Genomic DNA, 20,549 nt, shown 5'->3' with positions numbered 1-20,549 from the left:
TGCCCACCGGGAGATGTAGTCCACGCTCCCGCCCGGCCCCAGCGCCCCGGACCATCACCGGACTACAACACCCAGCGGGCAGCGCGGCACACACACACACACACCTCCAGGGTAATAGCAGCTTCTTCTCCTCCTCCTTCCTTGCCTCCTCCAGCGCCCGCTTCAACCCACGGCATCGTCGACGACTCCAACAACAATGGAGGGCGCTCCCCTTCTCCTCCTCCTCCTCTCGCTCTGCCAATTTGTGCGCGCCTCCCGCTGCCGTGCTGCCCGCCGGGAGGTGTAGTCCATGCTCCCGCCAGGCCCCAGCGCCCTGGACAATCACTGGACTACAACCCCCAGCGGGCAATGTGGCACACACACACACACACACACACACACACCTCCAGGGTAATAATAAAAATAATAATCATATAATACAATAATAATAATACTTAAAATATAATAATGTAAGAATATAAAATGTTATATTGTATATCTATTAATATATATTAATCTCTTGCAGGGGAGGGAGATGTGGGGGGTTTGACTGATGCCCGGGTTGAGGGGGGATGGAGTGGGTGAGGGGGAAGGGAAGGAGGGAGGATAAGGGCGGTTGAGGGGGGGGATGGAGTGGGTGAGTGGGGGGGGGGGGAGATAGGGGGAGTTGAGGGGGGAAGGAGTGGGTGAGTGGGGGAGGGGAAGGCAGGGAAGGGGGGAGTGGAGGGTGCTAGACCAATGCAGGAGAGCTTTGTGCCCAACGGGTCCACCCTGTTCTAGTAATTCTTAAAATGCAAATGAAAATTTATAGAATTATATTTTTCAATATTTTACTCAAAACGACTTTCTATACAATGTAGTAGTATGACAGCAAATGTAATTTTGATGATTCATGTTCATTTCTGAGCAGAGGAATGGTATAAGATTAGTGACATCTTTGGTGGAAGTATTGAATATAAGTAAAAAAAGTCACCTAATTTAGTTTTCCATGTTCATTAAAATATCTTAATAATTTTCCTATTTTGTCAGTAACAGGAACACAAATATTTATACTATATTTATAGTTTCATATACATTTCTGAAATAAATATATATCCCAAGGACTAACTTAAAACAAAACTAAGCTTGAATTTAATAATGGCTCACCATTTACACCTTCTGATATTTCAACAACATACTTTGTAATTGCTGATCCTCCATTGTCCTTGGGTGGATCTGGAAGACAAATGATGAATGATTGCAATGTCAGGTACATAATCTAGCAAACACAATGTGTGTTATAAACGTACAACATGCATCTGTTGAAAGAACTTTTACATCGTTGCATGTATGCAACAACATTTTGGCACCCATTTCGCACACAAAAATCTATTATTGCACTTGTGTTTTGCATTATTTATGAGAAATGAAAAATAGGAAAACCTTGCTCCACTGTTGTAACGGCTATTGATTTAAAAAGGATGTCCAAACATTGGTACTGAAACCATCTCTGCTCTTCATTCACTTCCATAATACTGGTCTCAGCAGAAAGGCCCACGGTTGCTGGAAGTGCTCAGTTATATTGAAAATCCCCTCCACACTTCTCTCAGACCCACAAGGTATTGTCAAAGACACTGGAGTGTGACATTGGAGCGAACATGGCCACGACTCCAATAAATCCATCTGCTCCTGTAGTACCAAACGAATATGCAGAAAAACTCTGATCATTTGGTGCACCTGTGATTTTGGTGGTGCCAGAATGGCAGATTTTCTGGTCTACTGGATATTATTTCTGTCAATATCCCAACACATTTTTAATTAACTATTTTTAAATGTTACACAGATTTATAAATAAATTTCCAGTGAATTTGGTAAGTTTAAAAAATGTGTGGGATTGAGGCACAACCGAGTTTCAGGGGAGTGTGAGAAACGACCCATGAGCCAACACCAAAGCACTGCACCAATGAACAGATTATTATTGAGTATGACATTAGCATAACTTAAGGATATGTCGTACCCCATGTTATTTTAAAATTGTGAGCATGTATTTTCCCCTTCACCAAAGGTTTACTTGGCAATCCAGGTTTGTCTGGATGAGTGGTAAACTCTGCAACTTCACTAGGGTTGCTCTTCCCTTCTGAATTGTACGCAATTACCTGTAATATATAACATTATTAAGTACGGAAAAAAAGGTTGACATTCAAAATGTATTAATTCTGTTACATGATAACATATGAACATGGTAAATCGGAACAGCAGTCCAAAATGGCCCTCTATATTGCTCCATCATTTTGTAAAATAATAACTGCTAAATTCTATTTTCTTGTCTATTGTATATTACACGGTTCTCAAAAGTCCAACAAATATCTATTTTAGCTTTATATCCAATGGCTTCTCAGGCAGAGAACTCCAAGAGTTCTTAATGTACAGATAACTATTTCCCTCGTCTGTCTGAAATAGTCAACTTTATTTTAAAAAGAGTCAACTTTTATTCGAAAGCTATACTGCAGTTCTAGATTTTCCCATGAGGGCAAACATGAGCTCAGCATCTACCCCACCAAGAAATTTGAATGTTTTAGGATCACTTTAGATTAGATTCAACTTTAGATTAACTGCATTGTAACTTCATAGATAAGAATGTAGCAGATTTCTGTACTCTGCTTCCATTTACTCTGCATTTCTTCCCCTTAAAATGGGCACCCTTGCATTCTTCCCCACATTACATTTATTTGCCAAACTTTTGGTTGCTTACTTAACTATATTAATTTGCAGATTCTATTTGTCCTTCTTTATTTCCTATCTCTGGATCAACAGCAATAAATTGACTACAGTACTTTGAGAAGTGTGTCATGCAACACCATATGGAAAGCCTTGCTATATTACCCATAAACTATTTCAAACAACTGCTTCTCTCATTCCTGTTTGTTACCTCAAAAAAATGGAATTGAGTCAGATGTGACCCTACCTTATCAAATCCATAATTCTAGTACCGGATTAATTTATTAATAAAAGGCTAAACCAAGTAAATAGAGGCTAGTTAGTATAACTATCCATTCTAAAATATACTATGAATCACCATTCAAAATGAAGATTTATACAAGACTAGAAAAGGGTGGACCCGTAGAGCCCAAAACTCCCCTGCATTGGTCTAGCACCCTCCCCCACTCCCCCTCCACCCCCCTTATACCTCCCCTCCCGCCTTCTCACCCACTCCATCCCTCTCAACCCCCCAAACCTCTCCTGTATTGGTCTAGCACCCTCCCCTCCCCCACCATCCCACTATATCCCCCCTCAACCCCCACTCCCCGCGCTCACCCACTCCATCCCCCCTTATCCCCCCCCCTCCTCCTCGCACCCCCCCCACTCCATAACCTCTCAACCCTACTTAACCCCCCCCTCACCCACTCCAACCTCCTTAAAACTCCCCCGGGGCCAGGGGCGGGCGAGGGGGGAGAGGAAAGGGGAGAGGGAGCCACTCACCACCCCACCACCCACCGGGTGGGCAGCAGCAGGACAGCTCTCCTCATTCACCCCTGATTGGCCGCCACTCCCGTCACTCAGGCCGGTCCCGCGCCCCCCCCCCCCCCTCCTCCGAGCTCCCAACTGCGCACGCACAGACCATCTCCCATTTTGATTATGCCGTTGGTCGATGCGGACGTTGGAGCAGACGCGGGAGGAGGAGGAGAAGAAGCTACGATTACCCTGGATGTGTGTGTGTGCCGCGCTGGGGATCGTTGTCCAGTAATGGTCCGGGGCGCTGGGGCCGGGTGGGAGCATGGACTACACCTCCTGGCGGGCAGCGTGGTTGCAGGAGGAGGAGGAGAAGGAGCGGCCGCCATTGTTGTTGGAGTCGTCGACGACGCTGTCGGTTGAAGCGGTGTCGGTTGGAGGAGATGTGGGAGGAGGAGGAGAAGAAGCTGCCCGCTAGGAGTTGTAGTCGAGTGATGGTCGGGGGGGGGGGGTGTCTGGGGCCGGACGGGAGCGGGGACTCGACGATGCCGTCGGTTGAAGCGGGCGCTGGAGGAGATGGAGGGAAACTCGGGCGAGTCCCGCCTCCCTCCGAGCACCCATTGGTCAGATCCCGTCCCGCTCTCGACAGTCATTGACCGGGCAGCTGTTGGGTTCCCATTGTGACATCGAACACTGCTGACGGGCAGGGAAGGTGGAAAAGGCATTTTAAAGTTTAAAAAGTGATTTTGAAAGTTAAAAAAGTGAAAAACATTTTAAAATATAACAACCATTTGAACCGCAGGACAATGGTGATAAGGCGGTGCTAAAATTGTTGCGCTACCGTGTACCGTTTTGGCTGTATTTTGGGAATATACTAAAATGCAATATATATACGCATATACAATACGAGAGTTTTAGTAATGTACTAGACCAAGTGGACCCGTTGGGTCCAAACCTCTCCTGCATTGGTGCATCACCCCTTCATCCCCTCCCCTCCCCATCATCCCTTCCCCGATCCTTCCCCCTCCCTCCCCTCCCCTCTCCACCGACCCCTCCCCCATTCCCTTCACCCCTTCCCCAATCCCCCTCCATCCCGCCCCCCTCCCAGTCCCCTCACCTCCCTCCCCCCTCGGCCCAACCGTGGACCCGTTGCCGGGTGCGGAGTGCCCCCGTGGCCTTGTGCGGGCAAGGGGGGACGGGGAAAGGGCACTGACCTCGGCCCCGTTTCTCCTGCGGGCCTCTCCTGCAGGCCGTGCATGGAGCTGAAGCGTCTCATGCAGCTCGGCTGCAATCTGCGGCGAACGGCAGCGACGGCATGGACCCGTTGCCGGGCGGGGAGTGTCTCCCGGGGCCGTGGGTGGGTGAGAATGGACAGGGAGAAGACACTGACCTCGGCCCTTTTCTCTTGTGGGCCAGGTGTGGAGCCGAAGCCTCTCCTGCTGCTCGGCTGCGAGTGGCAGGGGCGGCCATCTTGTGGATCCTCTGCCACGGCCTCTGCCGTGCGCTGCACCATGGGAGGAAGGTCAGGCGAGGGGCACGTCAGGACGGGCGCCAGTCATCCCACTGGTCCTCCCGGATAGGGGGGGGTGGCCCGCATTTATTAAAGTTCATTAGGTAAATTGTTTTTAAAAAGTAACAAAAGTGGGTTTATTCAGACCATGGGGGAATGGTGAGTAGGGTGGGCGTAAAATTGTCACGCTGTCATGTACTGTTTTGGCTGTGTAGAGGGCACGGTTCACACATAAACATATACACACAAACAAACTGAGAGTTTTAGTAATATAATATATAGTTATATAGATTTGAGAATGGATATTCAAACTAACTAGCTTGAAATTATTTGGTTTAGGCTTTCCTTCCTTTTGAAATGGTTCAATTTTAAAAGTCCTCAAAATCTTTGGCACTCTGCCATAACTTGGGAAGAATGAAAACAATCAGAACCTCTTTAAATTCCCCCTTACTTTTTTTAATAGACTGGGATAAATTTCACACAGGGTTGGTGCTTTATCCATATTGCTAAACTTCTAAATAGCTTCTGTGTTACTATGTTTTACCCATGAAATATTTCACCCACATTGTCTCAACATCCCTCCCTTTTGTACATAAGCTCTTTTGATAATCCTGATAATATATTATTCCCTCTCAGAGCTGTGATTGTTTCCTCAAGTAACGCTCTTTATATCTTCCTTCACTGTCTGCAGTTTGAAATAGGAACCGTAATCTTCCAGCCAGACCTATTAAGGCATATTTCCATAATAGCTATTGTAGCATAATTCTGCCTATCAAACAATTTCTTCTGCTCATAGATATATACTGGTGAAAACTGCAAAGCTCCGTTTTAAACCTTTTGTCTCGTCTTTTAAACAATCTTACTAATTTACTGCCTTGTATCTTTAGTCCTAACGTATTCCTATACCCACTTAATTGCCAATCAACACTAAGAAAACGTATCCCTGGGATATTGGTGCAGCCCTTTGAGGTGAAACTTGTTTGGTATCTGCAGACCCCATCTTCCCCACAACTGCTCCTAATGCCCCACAAAATTCCTCCTTTCAGCACCATCTCTCCAACCATCCGTTCATCTGCTTTCTTCTCATATTTCTATACTCATAAACATGTGTTACCCTGTGAGATTCTGATTAAAATCTTTCAGACGTGATTTCTTTATCACTTTCTTGACTGCTTAAATTAAACATGTACGACTTTGTCCTTTATTCTACCTTTATTGTTGGTACCAATGAGGTCTGCAACATTTAGCTGTTCACACTTACCCACCACACTGTTCTATAGCCATTCAGTAATTTCCTTGACCTTGGCAAAAGGAAGACACCATACTTTCCTGCAATCATGTCACGAGTGTCACAGAAACAGATGTCAGCACCCCTAATTATAGATTCCCCCAAAACATTTGCTCTCCTGCTCCTTCCAACCCAACATCCATGGTGCTGTAATCATAGGCTCGGGCTGTACTCCCCAGGGGAACCTGCTACATGCCAATGAGTGTACAAACTGGTGGATGGGAGGCAGATGTTTGATCTGAAATATCAACACTGAATATCTCCCACAAATTTCTTCTTATTTTATATAAATTGTGGTCTGTCTTTGTTGTGGAAAATCTAGATATTAGAAATTGGATGCACATTAGACCACTGAAGGCAGCAAAAGTAGAAATTAAAAATGCTCAAGTTACAATCTTTTAATTTTCTTTCGATAAGGATGGCGCTAGAATTCTGGAAAAGTCCAAATTTTACAGATGCTCCAAGAAAGGGAAAATGGGCAAACGAAGATAAAGCTGTCCGCCATAAGCAAAGCAGACCATTTCAGAAAAATAAACGGCAGTTATCTAATCCAGGGTTAATAAATAAAAGTAGCACAGATTTGTCAAAGATAATTTAGAGAATGTAAAAAATATAAATGCAGGTGTAGGACACATGCTAATCAATAAAATAATGGTTGATCTTCCATCTCAAGTTCACGTTCTTGTCCAATTCCCATTTCTCTTAATTCCCCTATGTTCAAAAACCTACTGATTTCGGCCTTGAGAACACTAAATGACTGACAAAGTTTGACTACCTTGATTTAATTTTTTGACAAAGAAATTAAAAAAATTGATGATTGTTGCATGTTTGGATTTTCAAAAGGTCTCTGATGGATTACCAGACTGACTAGAAAAATTATAATCCAACAGATAAAAATGGAGAACATTTTCAAGCTTTCAAAAATTATACGTTCTTAAGGGTTAGATATGAGGAGCATGCTGGGAAAATGTTAATGACTAATTCTTGGTAATTCAAGAAAGAATTTGAGATTTAACATTCTATTGGGAGGAAAAAAAGTAATAGTCACATTGGGACTCTTCATCCATGAATAGGATGAAGAGAGAAATGTTCAAATTTGGCACACAGATGGTAGATGCACACAGACGTAAAGAGCTGCATAGTGAAATGTTTTTGCAGGAAGTACTTGGAGAGGCAATAAAAACAGTTAATGGCCAGACCATTAACAGCATTAACGGGACTTTGAGGTCGAAGTGTACAGCTCCTTGAAAGTACAACACCTTGATAGAATGGTAAAGGAGCATGGTATGCTTGCCTTAATTGGTCGGGGCATTAAGTATAAAAGTCAGGAAGTTATGAGACAGCTATATAGGACTTTGGTTAGACTGCATTTGGTGTAATATGCGCAGTTCTGGTCACCGCATTGCAGGAAGGATGTGGAGGCTTGGAGAGGTGAAGAAGGTCTACCAGAAAGCTCCATAGATTAGATTAGAGCTATAAGAAGTTGGACAAACTTTATTGTCTCTGGCATGTCGGAGGCTATGGGGAAACCTATTAGATACTTATATATTTCTATTAGAAGTATATAAAATTATAAGAGGCATAGATAGACAATCAGAATCTTTTTCCCAGGTAGAAATGTCAAAGGCCAGGGGCATATTTTAAAGTTGAAAGGGGAAACATTTAAAAAAGATATGCAGGGGAAGTTCACACAGATGTGATGGTGGAAGCAGATACGATAGTGGCATTTAAGAAGCTTTTAGGTAGGCATGCAGATTCTCAGGGAATGGAGGGGTATGGGTAATGTGTAGGCAGATGAGATTAGTTTGGTTTCGCATCATGTTCGACACAGACATTGTAGGGCGAAGGGTCTACCATGTACATTTCAATGGTACAAATCTTTGAAGAGAGCAGGATAAGTTAACAATTATTAGAAAAGCATACGGGATGTTCAGCTCGGTGTTTTGAGCACAGGAGTTGGAATGTCATGTTGCAGATGTACAAGGCGTTGGTAAGACCACATTTGGAATACTACATACAGTTCTAGTCACCCCGCTGCAGGAAAATGGCATTAAAATAGAAAGGGTGTAAAAAGAAAGATACATGGGGATATTACCAGATCATAGCTCTTCAAAGAGTATGCCCTTCTGTGTACATTATTATTTGATGATCATTTAATGATAAACTGCACAATTGCATAAAACATTCAAAAAACTTTAGGAGAGCTCCCCCTCCCCTCCCCCCCCCCCCCCCCCCCCCCCCCCCACTCACCATCAACAACACCACTGTCACATCTGTGGAGTCATTTAAGCTCCTTGGAACCATCATCTCCAGGGACATAGAAACATAAAAAATAGGTGCAGGAGTAGGCCATTCGGCCCTTCGAGCCTGCACCGCCATTCAATATGATCATGGCTGATCATCCAACTCAGTATCCCATACCTGCCTTCTCTCCATACCCCCTGATCCCTTTAGCCACAAGGGCCACATCTAACTCCCTCTTAAATATAGCCAATGAACTGGCCTCAACTACCTTCTGTGGCAGAGAATTCCACAGATTCACGTGTGAAAAAAAACTTTCTCATCTCGGTCCTAAAAGACTTCCCCCTTATCCTTAAACTGTGACCCCTTGTTCTGGACTTCCCCAACATCGGGAACAATCTTCCTGCATCTAGCCTGTCCAACCCCTTAAGAATTTTGTAAGTTTCTATAAGATCCCCCCTCAATCTTCTAAATTCCAGCGAGTACAAGCCAAGTCTATCCAGTCTTTCTTCATATGAAAGTCCTGCCATCCCAGGAATCAATCTGGTGATTTATTCACAAAATGCTGGAGTAACTCAGCAGGTCAGGCAGCATCTCGGGAGAGAAGGAATGGGTGACCACCTTCTCTCCCGAGATGCTGCCTGACCTGCTGAGTTACTCCAGCATTTTGTGAATAAATCGATTTGTACCAGCATCTGCAGTTATTTTCTTATATAATCAATCTGGTGAACCTTCTCTGTACTCCCTCTATGGCAAGAATGTCTTTCCTCAGATTAGGAGACCAAAACTGTACGCAATACTCCAGGTGTGGTCTCACCAATGCCCTGTACAACTGCAGCAGAACCTCCCTGCTCCTATACTCAAATCCCCTCGCTATGAATGCCAACATACCATTCGCTTTCTTCACTGCCTGCTGCACCTGCATGCCTACTTTCAATGACTGGTGTACCACGACACCCAGGTCTCGTTGCATCTCCCCTTCTCCTAATCGGCCACCATTCAGATAATAGTCTGCTTTCCTGTTCTTACCACCAAAGTGGATAACCTCACATTTATCCACATTATACTGCATCTGCCATGCCTTTGCCCACTCACCTAACTTATCCAAGTCACGTTGCAGCCTCCTAGCATCCTCCTCACAGCTAACACTGCCCCCCAGCTTCATGTCATCCGCAAACTTGGAGATGTTGCATTCAATTCCCTCGTCCAAATCATTAATATATATTGTAAATAGCTGGGGTCCCAGCACTGAGCCTTGCGGTACCCCACTAGTCACTGCCTGCCATTCTGAAAAGGACCTGTTTATTCCTACTCTTTGCTTCCTGTCTGCCAGCCAGTTCTCTATCCACATCAATACTGAACCCACAATACCGTGTGCTCTAAGTTTGCAAACTAATCTCTTATGTGGGACCTTGTCGAAAGCCTTCTGGAAGTCCAGATATAACACATCCACTGGTTCTCCCTTATCCACTCTACTAGTTACATCCTCAAAAAATTCTATAAGATTTGTCAGACATGACTTACCTTTCATAAATCCATGCTGACTTTGTCCAATGATTTCACCACTTTCCAAATGTGCTGCTATCCCATCTTTAATAACTGACTCTAGCATTTTCCCCACTACCGATGTTAGACTAACTGGTCTGTAATTCCCCGTTTTCTCTCTCCCTCCCTTTTTGAAAAGTGGGGTAACATTAGCTACCCTCCAATCCTCAGGAACTACTCCAGAATCCAAAGAGTTTTGAAAAATTATCACTAATGCATCCACTATTTCTGGGGCTACCTCCTTAAGCACTCTGGGATGCAGCCTATCTGGCCCTGGGGATTTATCGGCGTTTAATCCATTCAATTTACCTAACACCACTTCCCGACTAACCTGGATTTCACTCAGTTCCTCCATCTCATTTGACCCCCCGGTCCCCTGCTACTTACGGCAGATTATTTAGGTCTTCCTTAGTGAAGACAGAACCAAAGTAGTTATTCAATTGGTCTGCCATGTCCTTGTTCCCCATGATCAATTCACCTGTTTCTGACTGCAAGGGACCTACATTTGTTTTAACTAATCTTTTTCTCTTCACATATCTATAAAAGCTTTTGCAGTCAGTTTTTATGTTCCCTGCCAGTTTTCTTTCATAATCTATTTTCCCTTTCCTAATTAAGCCCTTTGTCCTCCTCTGCTGGACTGAATTTCTCCCAGTCCTCTGGTAGGCTGCTTTTTCTTGCTAATTTGTACGTTTCATCTTTTGTTTTGATACTATCCCTAATCTCCCTTGTTAGCCATGGATGCACTACCTTCCCTGATTTATTCTTTTGCCAAACTGGGATGAACAATTGTTGTACTTCATCCATGCGGTCTTTAAATGCCTTCCATTGCATATCCACCGTCAACCCTTTAAGAATCAATTGCCAGTCTATCTTGGTCAATTCACGTCTCATGCCCTCAAAGTTACCTTTCTTTAAGTTCAGAACTGTTGTTTCTGAATTAACTAAGTCACTCTCCATCCTAATGAAGAACTCAACCATATTATGGTCACTCTTGCCCAAGGGGCCACGCACATCAAGACTGCTAACTAACCCTTCCTCATTACTCAATACCCAGTCTAGAATAGCCTGCTGTCTCGTTGGTTCCTCTACATGTTGGCTTAGAAAACTATCCCGTATACATTCCAAGAAATCCTCTTCCTCAGCACCTCTGCCAATTTGATTCACCCAATCTATATGTAGATTGAAGTCACCCATTATAACTGTTTTACCTTTGTTGCACGCATTTCTAATTTCCTGTTTGATGCCATCCCCAACTCTACTACTACTGTTAGGTGGCCTGTACACAACTCCCACTAGCGTTTTCTGCCCCTTAGTGTTTCGCAGCTCTACCCATATCGATTCCACATCCTCCAAGCTAATGTCCTTCCTTTATTTGCGTTAATCTCTCTAACCAGCAACGCTACCCCACCTCCTTTTCCTTTCTGTCTATCCCTCCTGAATATTGAATATCCCTGGATGTTCAGCTCCCAGCCTTGGTCACCCTGGAGCCATGTCTCCGTAATCCCAACAATATCATATTCATTAATAACTATCTGCACATTCAACTCATCCACCTTATTCCGAATGCTCCTTACATTGAGACACAAAGCCTTCAGGCTTGTTTTTACAAAACTCTTACCCCTTATACAATTATGTTGAAAAGTGGCCCTTTTTGATTTTTGCCCTGGATTTGTCTGCTTGCCACTTTTACTTTTCACCTTGCTACCTATTGCTTCTACCCTCATTTTACACCCCTCTGTCTCTCTGCTCATGCTCCCATCCCCCTGCCACATTAGTTTAAATCCTCCCCGACAGCACTAGCAAACACTCCCCCAAGGTTGCAGCCAACAACCTTCTAGGCTGATCGAACGATGGCAGCTCCGTACCTTAAATGGGGGGGCCACCATCGACTCCACAGTCAAAAAGGCCCAACAGAGGATGTAGTTCCTGCGGCAGGTGAGAAAACTCAATCTGCCACAGGCAACGATGGTCCAGTTTTATACTGCCATCATCGAGTCTGTCCTCACCTTCTCCGTCATGGTCTGGTTTGGCTCAGCCACTAAGCATGCCATCCGGAGATTGCAGCGCATCGTTCGATCTTCCCCTCCATCGATGAACTGTACACTGCAAGGGCCAGGAAGCGAGCGGGTAAGATCATCTCTGACCCATCTGACCCAGGCCACAAACTCTTTGAAGCACTTCCCCCTGGAAGGCGACTCCGGACCGTCAAAGCCGCCACAGACATAAAAACAGCTTTATTTGCCCACGAGCAGTAGCTCTACTCAACAGCCTCCTTTTGCTCTGGTATTTTATTTCATTCTTCACATGTTTAAATTATGTTTTATTTTTTATTGTCTACTGTATATCATGTTGTCACTAGAGAGCAAAGCACCAAGGCAAATTCCTTGTACGTATACATACTTGGCTAATAAAATGTATTCAATTCAATTCAAAGATACATTCACGGCTGAAAAATGAGATTGTGCAACAATGATATTTTACAGAAATTCTTGTGTTGACTAATTCAATTTTCATTCTACAGTTAAACACAGATTCAGCACACAATTATTTGCTGTTAATTGAACCAAGCAAATTGAATTTCAGCCGAATGCTCTCCCTCTACAGGTTCTGCCAGGTTATGGCACGTTCCTTTCCTAAAAAACTGTCAATCCGAATAGATAGCAGTCAGAAATCCAGCAACAAAATGAGTTCCCACACGGCAGAAGATGCAACAGCAGACATATCTATCCTTAATATTCACCTTATTAAATTGATTACCAATAAATTGCTTTCAGATGTTCTGCATAAAATGTCTTAAACCACTGATGGATACTTAATTTTCAAAGGTATAATTTGGTATTTTATTGCAATATATATCTGTTTACTGTAATGGTTTTCTCACTTCCCCTATCAATTAATACCATTATTCTTTCTATTCAAACCAGTTCACACAACAAAATTCCCCAGCACATACCTTAAATTTATACGTACTGCTTCTTCTCAGGTTTTTTAGTGTACTTGCAAGATCCTCTCCATCATATTTCGGCTTAAACCCATATCCCTAAAGGCAAAAAATTGTAAATAGTTACAGTAGTTTTCACGTCATAAAAAGCTTCCTTTAAACTTTTAAATTCATACAGTCTAATATTCAGGCTGTTTTTACACAATAGTTCTAGTCAGAAGGGATCTTTTAATTGTGTTTATTGTTCAGGTAAAAAGGACAATTTAATTATTGCAGATGAAATACCTGTTATGTGAGGTTATTACGATGGAAGGAATGCATGTTTTCCTAAGCAGATAAAGCATAGCTATGGAGTTTGTCTCCAATGGCAGCATATGTATTTCCATGGTAAATGTTACACAGCTTCCATCTACTTTATACCAACCACATGTTTTGTACAAATAGTTTTATGTTAAAATAAATCTTTAAGATTCGTTACAATGAGAATGAGTCTATATTTGTTTTAGCTGGAGAACTATCTGACTCATAGCCGAATGTAGTTCCCAAAGCATCCCAACATCAAATTGCAGTGTAGGTATCATTTAGTTTTGACACAACCAGTGCTTTCGCGCAGGAGATTGTGTTGTAATGCAGGTGATATATTCAATTAAATCTCAGAAGTATATTCACTTCTGGACCAGTGGGATTTACTTTTCTACTTTTCATCAGAGATCTTTGAGTGTCACTATCATTATCATGTGTATTATCAAGTAGGGGATCTTACAGCCAAAGAAGGAAAACTTTCATCCTTTCAGACTTGGTTAATTTTTAATCTAGCCTTTTTGGTGACATAGCAGAGCACCAACTTACTGTGACATTCACTTAGTTTCAAAGACCATTCAAGTATGTTAAATATATAATACTTACTGAGGTTTCATCCTCCATTTCTAAAATGTAACAAATGCCCTCATCGGACAGAGTTCCTGACGGCTTACTCCAATGTAATGATAACCATGTGACTCCAGCTTTAATGAGCTGAGGAGCTGCTGGTGTCGGGGGGACACTCCCAGATGTGTAGAATACCACTTCTTCACTGAAGCCACTGTTGGGGAGAGATTTCAATTTTAAGACAGTTAATTATATATATTTAGCTTTTGGCAACATACTCAAAATTACAATCATGCTTAAAATACTCCAGACATGATTGTGTACAAGAAGTCCTTGTTATCCATGAAGGAAAGGGACGTGAATTTCCTGGAGGTTAATAAAAATGCAAATGGCACCAAGGATCTCTCCTGGTATCAAATACATCCATCAAATAATTGTGTACCCATAATGTTCTAAAAGCCTCAAACACATTATTACATGTTTATAAACATTAAAATATTGTATCTAAAAAGAAATGAAATTCGCAAACAATTTGTTGATTTACAGAAGCTTACAACCATGATCAGTTTTGAATTACAAGTGGTAGCTGTGTAAAGGAGGACTACCGTATATCAGAGCACAAACAGCATAGGTGCCGCTTGATACAAGTGCCTTGGAAACTGATCATGGTATTTTAGACATGTACAACAATGTATTTACTCAAAATAATTCAACATGAGCACATGGATCTGTGGATAGCAACTGAATGGGTAACAAGTGCTGAGCATTATTATCTTAAGCATATCATAGTGTGACATTTGCTTAAAATACTGTTGAGATGTGAAGATGCAAGGTAGGCCTGTTAATTTTTAAAAAATCAACCATTGGTGGTCTCTTAAATAAAGGGAAGATAATTGAGTGATACAAGGATTTTTTTTTTTACCCAGCACGGGTGGAATCTTTGCTGCAGATGTAAAGGAACCAATGTCCTAGGGGGAGTGTTTGCTAGTGCTGTCGGGGAGGATTTAAACTAATGTGGCAGGGGGATGGGAGCAGGAGCAGAGAGACAGAGGGGTGTAAAATGAGGGTAGAAGCAACAGGTAGCAAGGTGAAAAGTAAAAGTGGTAGGCAGACAAATCCAGGGCAAAAGTCAAAAAGGGCCACTTTTCAACATAATTGTATAAGGGGTAAGAGAGTTGTAAAAACAAGCCTGAAGGCTTTGTGTCTCAATGCAAGGAGTATACGTAATAAGGTGGATGAATTAAATGTGGAGATAGTTATTAATGATTATGATATAGTTGGGATTACGGAGACATGGCTCCAGGGTGACCAAGGCTGGGAGCTCAACATCCAGGGATATTCTATATTCAGGCGGGATTGACAGAAAGGAAAAGGAGGTGGGGTAGCGTTACTGGTTAGAGAGGAGATTAAAGCAGTGGAAAGGAAGGACATTAGCTTGGAGGAAGTGGAATCGATATGGGTAGAGCTACGAAACACTAAGGGGCAGAAAACGCTAGTGGGAGTTGTGTACAGGCCACCTAGCAGCAGTAGTGAGGTTGGGGATGGCATCAAGCAGGAAATTAGAAATGCATGCACTAAAGGTGCAGCAGTTATAATGGGTGACTTCAATCTACATATAGATTGGGTGAACCAAACTGGCAGGGGTGCTGAGGAAGAGGATTTCTTGGAATGTTTGAGAGATGGTTTTCTAAACCAACATGTCGAGGAACCAACGAGAGAACAGGCCATTCTAGACTGGGTATTGAGTAATGAGGAAGGGTTAGTTAGCAGTCTTGTTGTGCGAGTCCCCTTGGGCAAGAGTGATCATAATATGGTAGAGTTCTTCATTAGGATGGAGAGTGACAAAGTCGATACAGAAACAAGTGTTCTGAACTTAAAGAAAGGTAACTTTGAGGGTATGAGGTGTGAATTGTCCAAGATAGACTGGCGATTGATGCTGAAAGGGTTGACGGTGGACATGCAATGGAAGGCATTTAAAGGTCGCATGGATGAACTACAACAAGTGTTCATCCCAGTTTGGCAAAAGAACAAACCAGGAAAGGTAGTGCATCCGTGGCTAACAAGGGAAATCAAGGATGGTATTAAAACAAAAGATGAAGCATACAGATTAGCCAGAAAAAGTAGCATACCAGAGGACTGGGAGAAATTCAGAGTCCAGCAGAGGAGGACAAAGGGCTTAATTAGGAAAGGGAAAATAGATTATGAGGGAAAACTGGCAAGGAACATAAAAACAGACTGCAAAAGCTTTTATAGATATGTCAAGAGAAAAAGATTAGTTAAGGCAAATGTAGGTCCCTTGCAGTCGGAAACAGGTGAATTGATCATAGGGAACAAGGAGATGGCAGACCAATTGAACAAATACTTTGGTTCTGTCTTCACTAAGGAAGACATAAACCGTCTGCCGGAAATAGCGGGGGACCGGTGGTCTAATGAGATGGAGGAACTGAGGGAAATCCAGGTTAGTCGGGAAGTGGTGTTAGGTAAATTAAATGGATTAAAGGCAGATAAATCCCCAGGGCCAGATAGGCTGCATCCCAGAGTGCTTAAGGAAGTAGCCTTAGAAATAGTGGATGCATTAGTGATAATTTTTCAAAACTCTTTAGATTCTGGAGTAGTTCCTGAGGACTGGAGGGTAGCTAATGTAACCCCACTTTTTAAAAAGGGAGGGAGAGAGAAAACGGGGAATTATAGACCAGTTAGCCTAACATCGGTAGTGGGGAAAATGCTAGAGTCAGTTATTAAAGATGTGATAGCATCACATTTGGAAAGTGGTGAATTCATTGGACAAAGTCAGCATGGATTTACCAAAGGCAAATCATGTCTGACGAATCTTATAGAATTTTTCGAGGATGTAACTAGTAGAGTGGATAAGGGAGAACCAGTCGATGTGTTATATCTGGACTTTCAGAAGGCCTTCGACAAGGTCCCACATAGGAGATTGGTGTACAAACTTAAAGCACACTGTATTGAGGGTTCAGTTTTGAGGTGGATAGAAAATTGGTTGGCGGACAGGAAGCAAAGAGTAGGAATAAACGGGTCCTTTTCGGAATGGCAGGCAGTGACTAGTGGGGTACCGCAAGGCTCAGTGCTGGGACCCCAGTTATTTACAGTGTATATTAATGATTTGGACGAGGGAATTGAATGCAACATCTCTAAGTTTGCGGATGACACGAAGCTGGGTGGCAGTGTTAGCTGCGAGGAGGATGCTAGGAGGCTGCAGAGTGACTTGGATAGATTAGGCGAGTGGGCAAATGCATGGCAGATGCAATATAATGTTTATAAATGTGAGGTTATCCACTTTGGCGGCAAGAACAGGAAAGCAGAGTATTACCTGAATGGTGACCGATTGGGAGAAGGGGAGATGCAACGTGACCTGGGTGTCATGGTGCACCAGTCATTGAAAGCAAGCATGCAGGTGCAGCAGGCAGTGAAGAAAGCGAATGGTATGTTGGCATTCATAGCAAGAGGATTTGAGTTTAGGAGCAGGGAGGTTCTGCTGCAGTTGTACAGGGCCTTGGTGAGACCGCACCTGGAGTATTGTGTGCAGTTTTGGTCTCCTAACCTGAGGAAAGACGTTCTTGCCTTAGAGGGAGTACAGAGAAGGTTCACCAGATTAATCCCTGGGATGGCGGGACTTACATATGAGGAAAGACTGGATAGACTGGGCTTGTACTCGCTGGAATTTAGAAGACTGAGGGGGGATCTTATAGAAACATATAAAATTCTTAAGGGGTTGGAGAGGCTAGATGCGGGAAGATTGTTCCCGATGTTGGGGGAGTCCAGAACCAGGGGTCACAGCTTAAGGATAAGGGGGAAGTCTTTTAGGACCGAGATGAGAAAACATTACTTCACACAGAGAGTGGTGAGTCTGTGGAATTCTCTGCCACAGAAGGTAGTTGAGGCCAGTTCATTGGCTATATTTAAGAGGGAGTTAGATGTGGCCCTTTTTGCTAAAGGGATCAGGGGGTATGGAGAGAAGGCAGGTACAGGCTACTGAGCCGGATGATCAGCCATGATCATATTGAATGGCGGTGCAGGCTCGAAGGGCCGAATGGCCTACTCCTGCACCTATTTTCTATGTTTCTATGTTTTCTAAAGGCAAGTTTCATTGTGGCCTTCAAGGGTGAACTGCATAAATATAAAGACATTTGCTGTGTCAAGCAGAGATGACTAGTGGTGTAAGACTAGCCAGTTGCTCTGATAGTGTGTCAGCATGGACATGACAGGTCAAGTGGCCTCCTTTTATGTTATAATATTTCTATAATTCTTTTGAAGTGCATTTACCTCATTCCAAGTTCATTTTTTGCTGCTAACTTAAACCTGTAAGCGACAGCTGGTGATAATTTGGTAACTTTGAATTGTTTTTGTGGCCCCGAATAACACTGTGAAAATTCATTGCTTCCTTTACCCTGCCAAATGAATCACATTTAATTAGAAGCAGAAGAAAACATGGAACACAAAAAACATTTTCTCTAGCAAAACTAATCTTTCACAGGAAATTAGCTTGATGTAAATGTCTCTTTCACTAAGTAGCTTGTACTTTCTCATACACTCATTTACAGTGTCACCCATCCATGACCAAATTTTTCTACTTAATGGCATAATAATTATTATCACCTTAACTAATGATAATGTCTACTTGTAACAAAAATATTCACAGTTACTTCACCCATTTCTTTTAATATCTCAGGTAGAATATATTAAAGTCTGGTAATTAATCTGAGATTAATTTTCTCTATTACACTTTTTTGTTCATCCTAAAGTCTGAAAGTTTTGTCACTTGATAGGAAACATCTAGCATTGTGAATTGTGGATGCAGCCAAGACCATCACACAAACCAACCTCCCTTCTATTGACTCAGATCCAGCACATTGATGTAATCACAAAGAAAGCTAATCAATGCCTCTACTTCCTTAGAAGATTATCGAGATTCGGTATGTTGACAAATACTCCATTAAACATCTACAGGTGTATAGTAGGGAACACACTGACTGGTTGCATCACAGCCTGGTTCAGCAACTTGAACATCCAGGAACGAAGGAGATTACCGGTTCGTGGCAGACACTAAAGGGGCTGCCCTCCACACCATCGAATGGATCTATAGGTGGCGCTGCTTCAAAAAAGCAGCCAAAGTTATCAACCTCTGGCTACGCCCTCATTTTGTTCCTACCATTCAGAAGGTGGCACAGGAAATTGAAAATTGATTTAAGAATTAAAGAATAATTAATTAACCGGATTAAAGAATAATTTCTTCCCAGCAACCATTAGACTCTTGAACACCACTCAACATGACCTCAGCAATTTTGAACTTCTTTAGTTTGTTTAGTTTTAGTTTAGTTTTTAGTTTAGAGATACAGCGCGGAAACAGGCCCTTCAGCTCACCGTCCATGCCGACCAGCAAACTAATACTATCCTACACATACTAGAGATAATTCACATTTATACCAAGCCAATTATAGTGTAAGAGGAAACCAGAGCTTTCCAGAAAAAACCCACGCAGGTTACGGGGAGAACGTACAAACTCTGTACACAAAAGCATATGTAATCAGGATCGAAACCGGGTCTCTGTTGCTGTAAGGCAGCAACTAGACAGTTGTGCCACTGTGCTGCACTGGACTGTGTCGTTGGTTGCATCACAGACTTCGGTTTTTGCACTATTATGGCTACCCAGTATTATGGTTATTAATTTATTGGATACTTTTGATTATTATATTTTATCTGTGTGTATTAGATTTACAGGCCTGCTATATGTAAGAATTTAATTGTTCCATTGTCGGTACATATGACAATTAAATACTATTTAATCTTGGAAAGGACTGGCCCACAATTTATGGTCCTAAATTAGGACAAAGAACTTGCAGAGGTCGACTGGGAAGATTGGTTTGCAGATAAGGGGAACTGGCAGAATCAAATTGAAAATAGTGAAAAATGCCTCTTGTGTGCAAGATGGGAAAGTGGGATAACGTACAACTAGAGTGCAGGTGATCAATGGTTGGCTTGGACTCGGTAGGCCACAGACCCTGTTTCATTGCTGTATCTCTCTAAAGATAAATTAAGAGTAAAAGGATGGCTCAGGAAATAATAGGTCCCCTTAAAGGACAGCATGGCCATCTTGAAGGAGGTGATATTAAATGAATATTTACCACCCATTTTTCTTGAGATTGTGGAAGCTAAGGAGTTGTGATGTCTCAGATTATATACGATTTACCAAAGAGGAGGTATTAGTGGTTTTAAAGCGCATTTAGGTGAATAAATCTCCAGTGCCTGACCAAGTACATCCTCGGACCTGGCAGGAAGCTCGGGAGGATATTGTGGAGATATTTGCATAATCTTCAGCTACCGGTGATGTTCCCGATATCTGGACGGTGGCTAATGTTGTACCGTTTCTGAAGAAGAGCAGAAGGTTAACCCATGGAAGTACCAGCTGGTTAGCCTGACATCAGGAGTGGGAAATGTCTTGGAGGGGATTCTTAGGGACAGGTTCCACCAGCAGATTTGGATGGACCAGGACTGATAAGGTATTATCAGCATGGTTTTGTGCGTGGGAAATTAAGTCTCAGTTAGAGTTTTTGTTAAAGAGGTCACCAAGAGGATTGATGAAGGCAGGGCAATGGACGTTGTCCATATGGACTTTCGCAAGGCCTTTGCCAAGGTCTCTGCCAAGGTCTCACATGGTAGACTAGTCTGGAAGGTTACACTGCATGGAATCCTAGATGAGCCAGCAATTTGGATTCAAAATTGGCTTGGAG

At 42.8% G+C, this 20,549-nt stretch overlaps 1 protein-coding gene across 4 annotated transcripts in view; it reads right to left on the bottom strand.

Moving 5' to 3' along the window:
* The window catches only part of fndc3a (fibronectin type III domain containing 3A), a 133,556-nt gene that overhangs the window by 26,828 nt on the left and 86,179 nt on the right, over positions 1 to 20,549 (bottom strand). For 3 of the 4 annotated variants that reach the window (XM_078409418.1, XM_078409419.1, XM_078409420.1), the window contains 5 exons: positions 18,085 to 18,209; positions 13,840 to 14,014; positions 12,946 to 13,032; positions 1,976 to 2,114; positions 1,126 to 1,194 (listed from right to left, as the gene is read on the bottom strand). In XM_078409418.1, coding sequence (XP_078265544.1) covers positions 1,126 to 1,194; positions 1,976 to 2,114; positions 12,946 to 13,032; positions 13,840 to 14,014; positions 18,085 to 18,209 — 595 coding nt within the window. The remainder of the gene's footprint in view (positions 1 to 1,125; positions 1,195 to 1,975; positions 2,115 to 12,945; positions 13,033 to 13,839; positions 14,015 to 18,084; positions 18,210 to 20,549) is intronic. The other variant, XM_078409422.1, reaches the window with a different exon arrangement.

The sequence above is a fragment of the Rhinoraja longicauda genome, chromosome 12 (assembly GCF_053455715.1).
Source record: "Rhinoraja longicauda isolate Sanriku21f chromosome 12, sRhiLon1.1, whole genome shotgun sequence".
In the NCBI taxonomy this organism is placed as follows: Eukaryota; Metazoa; Chordata; class Chondrichthyes; order Rajiformes; family Arhynchobatidae; genus Rhinoraja; species Rhinoraja longicauda.
Note: the sequence above shows the minus strand (reverse complement) of the source record. Positions and strands in the feature narration are given on the sequence as shown.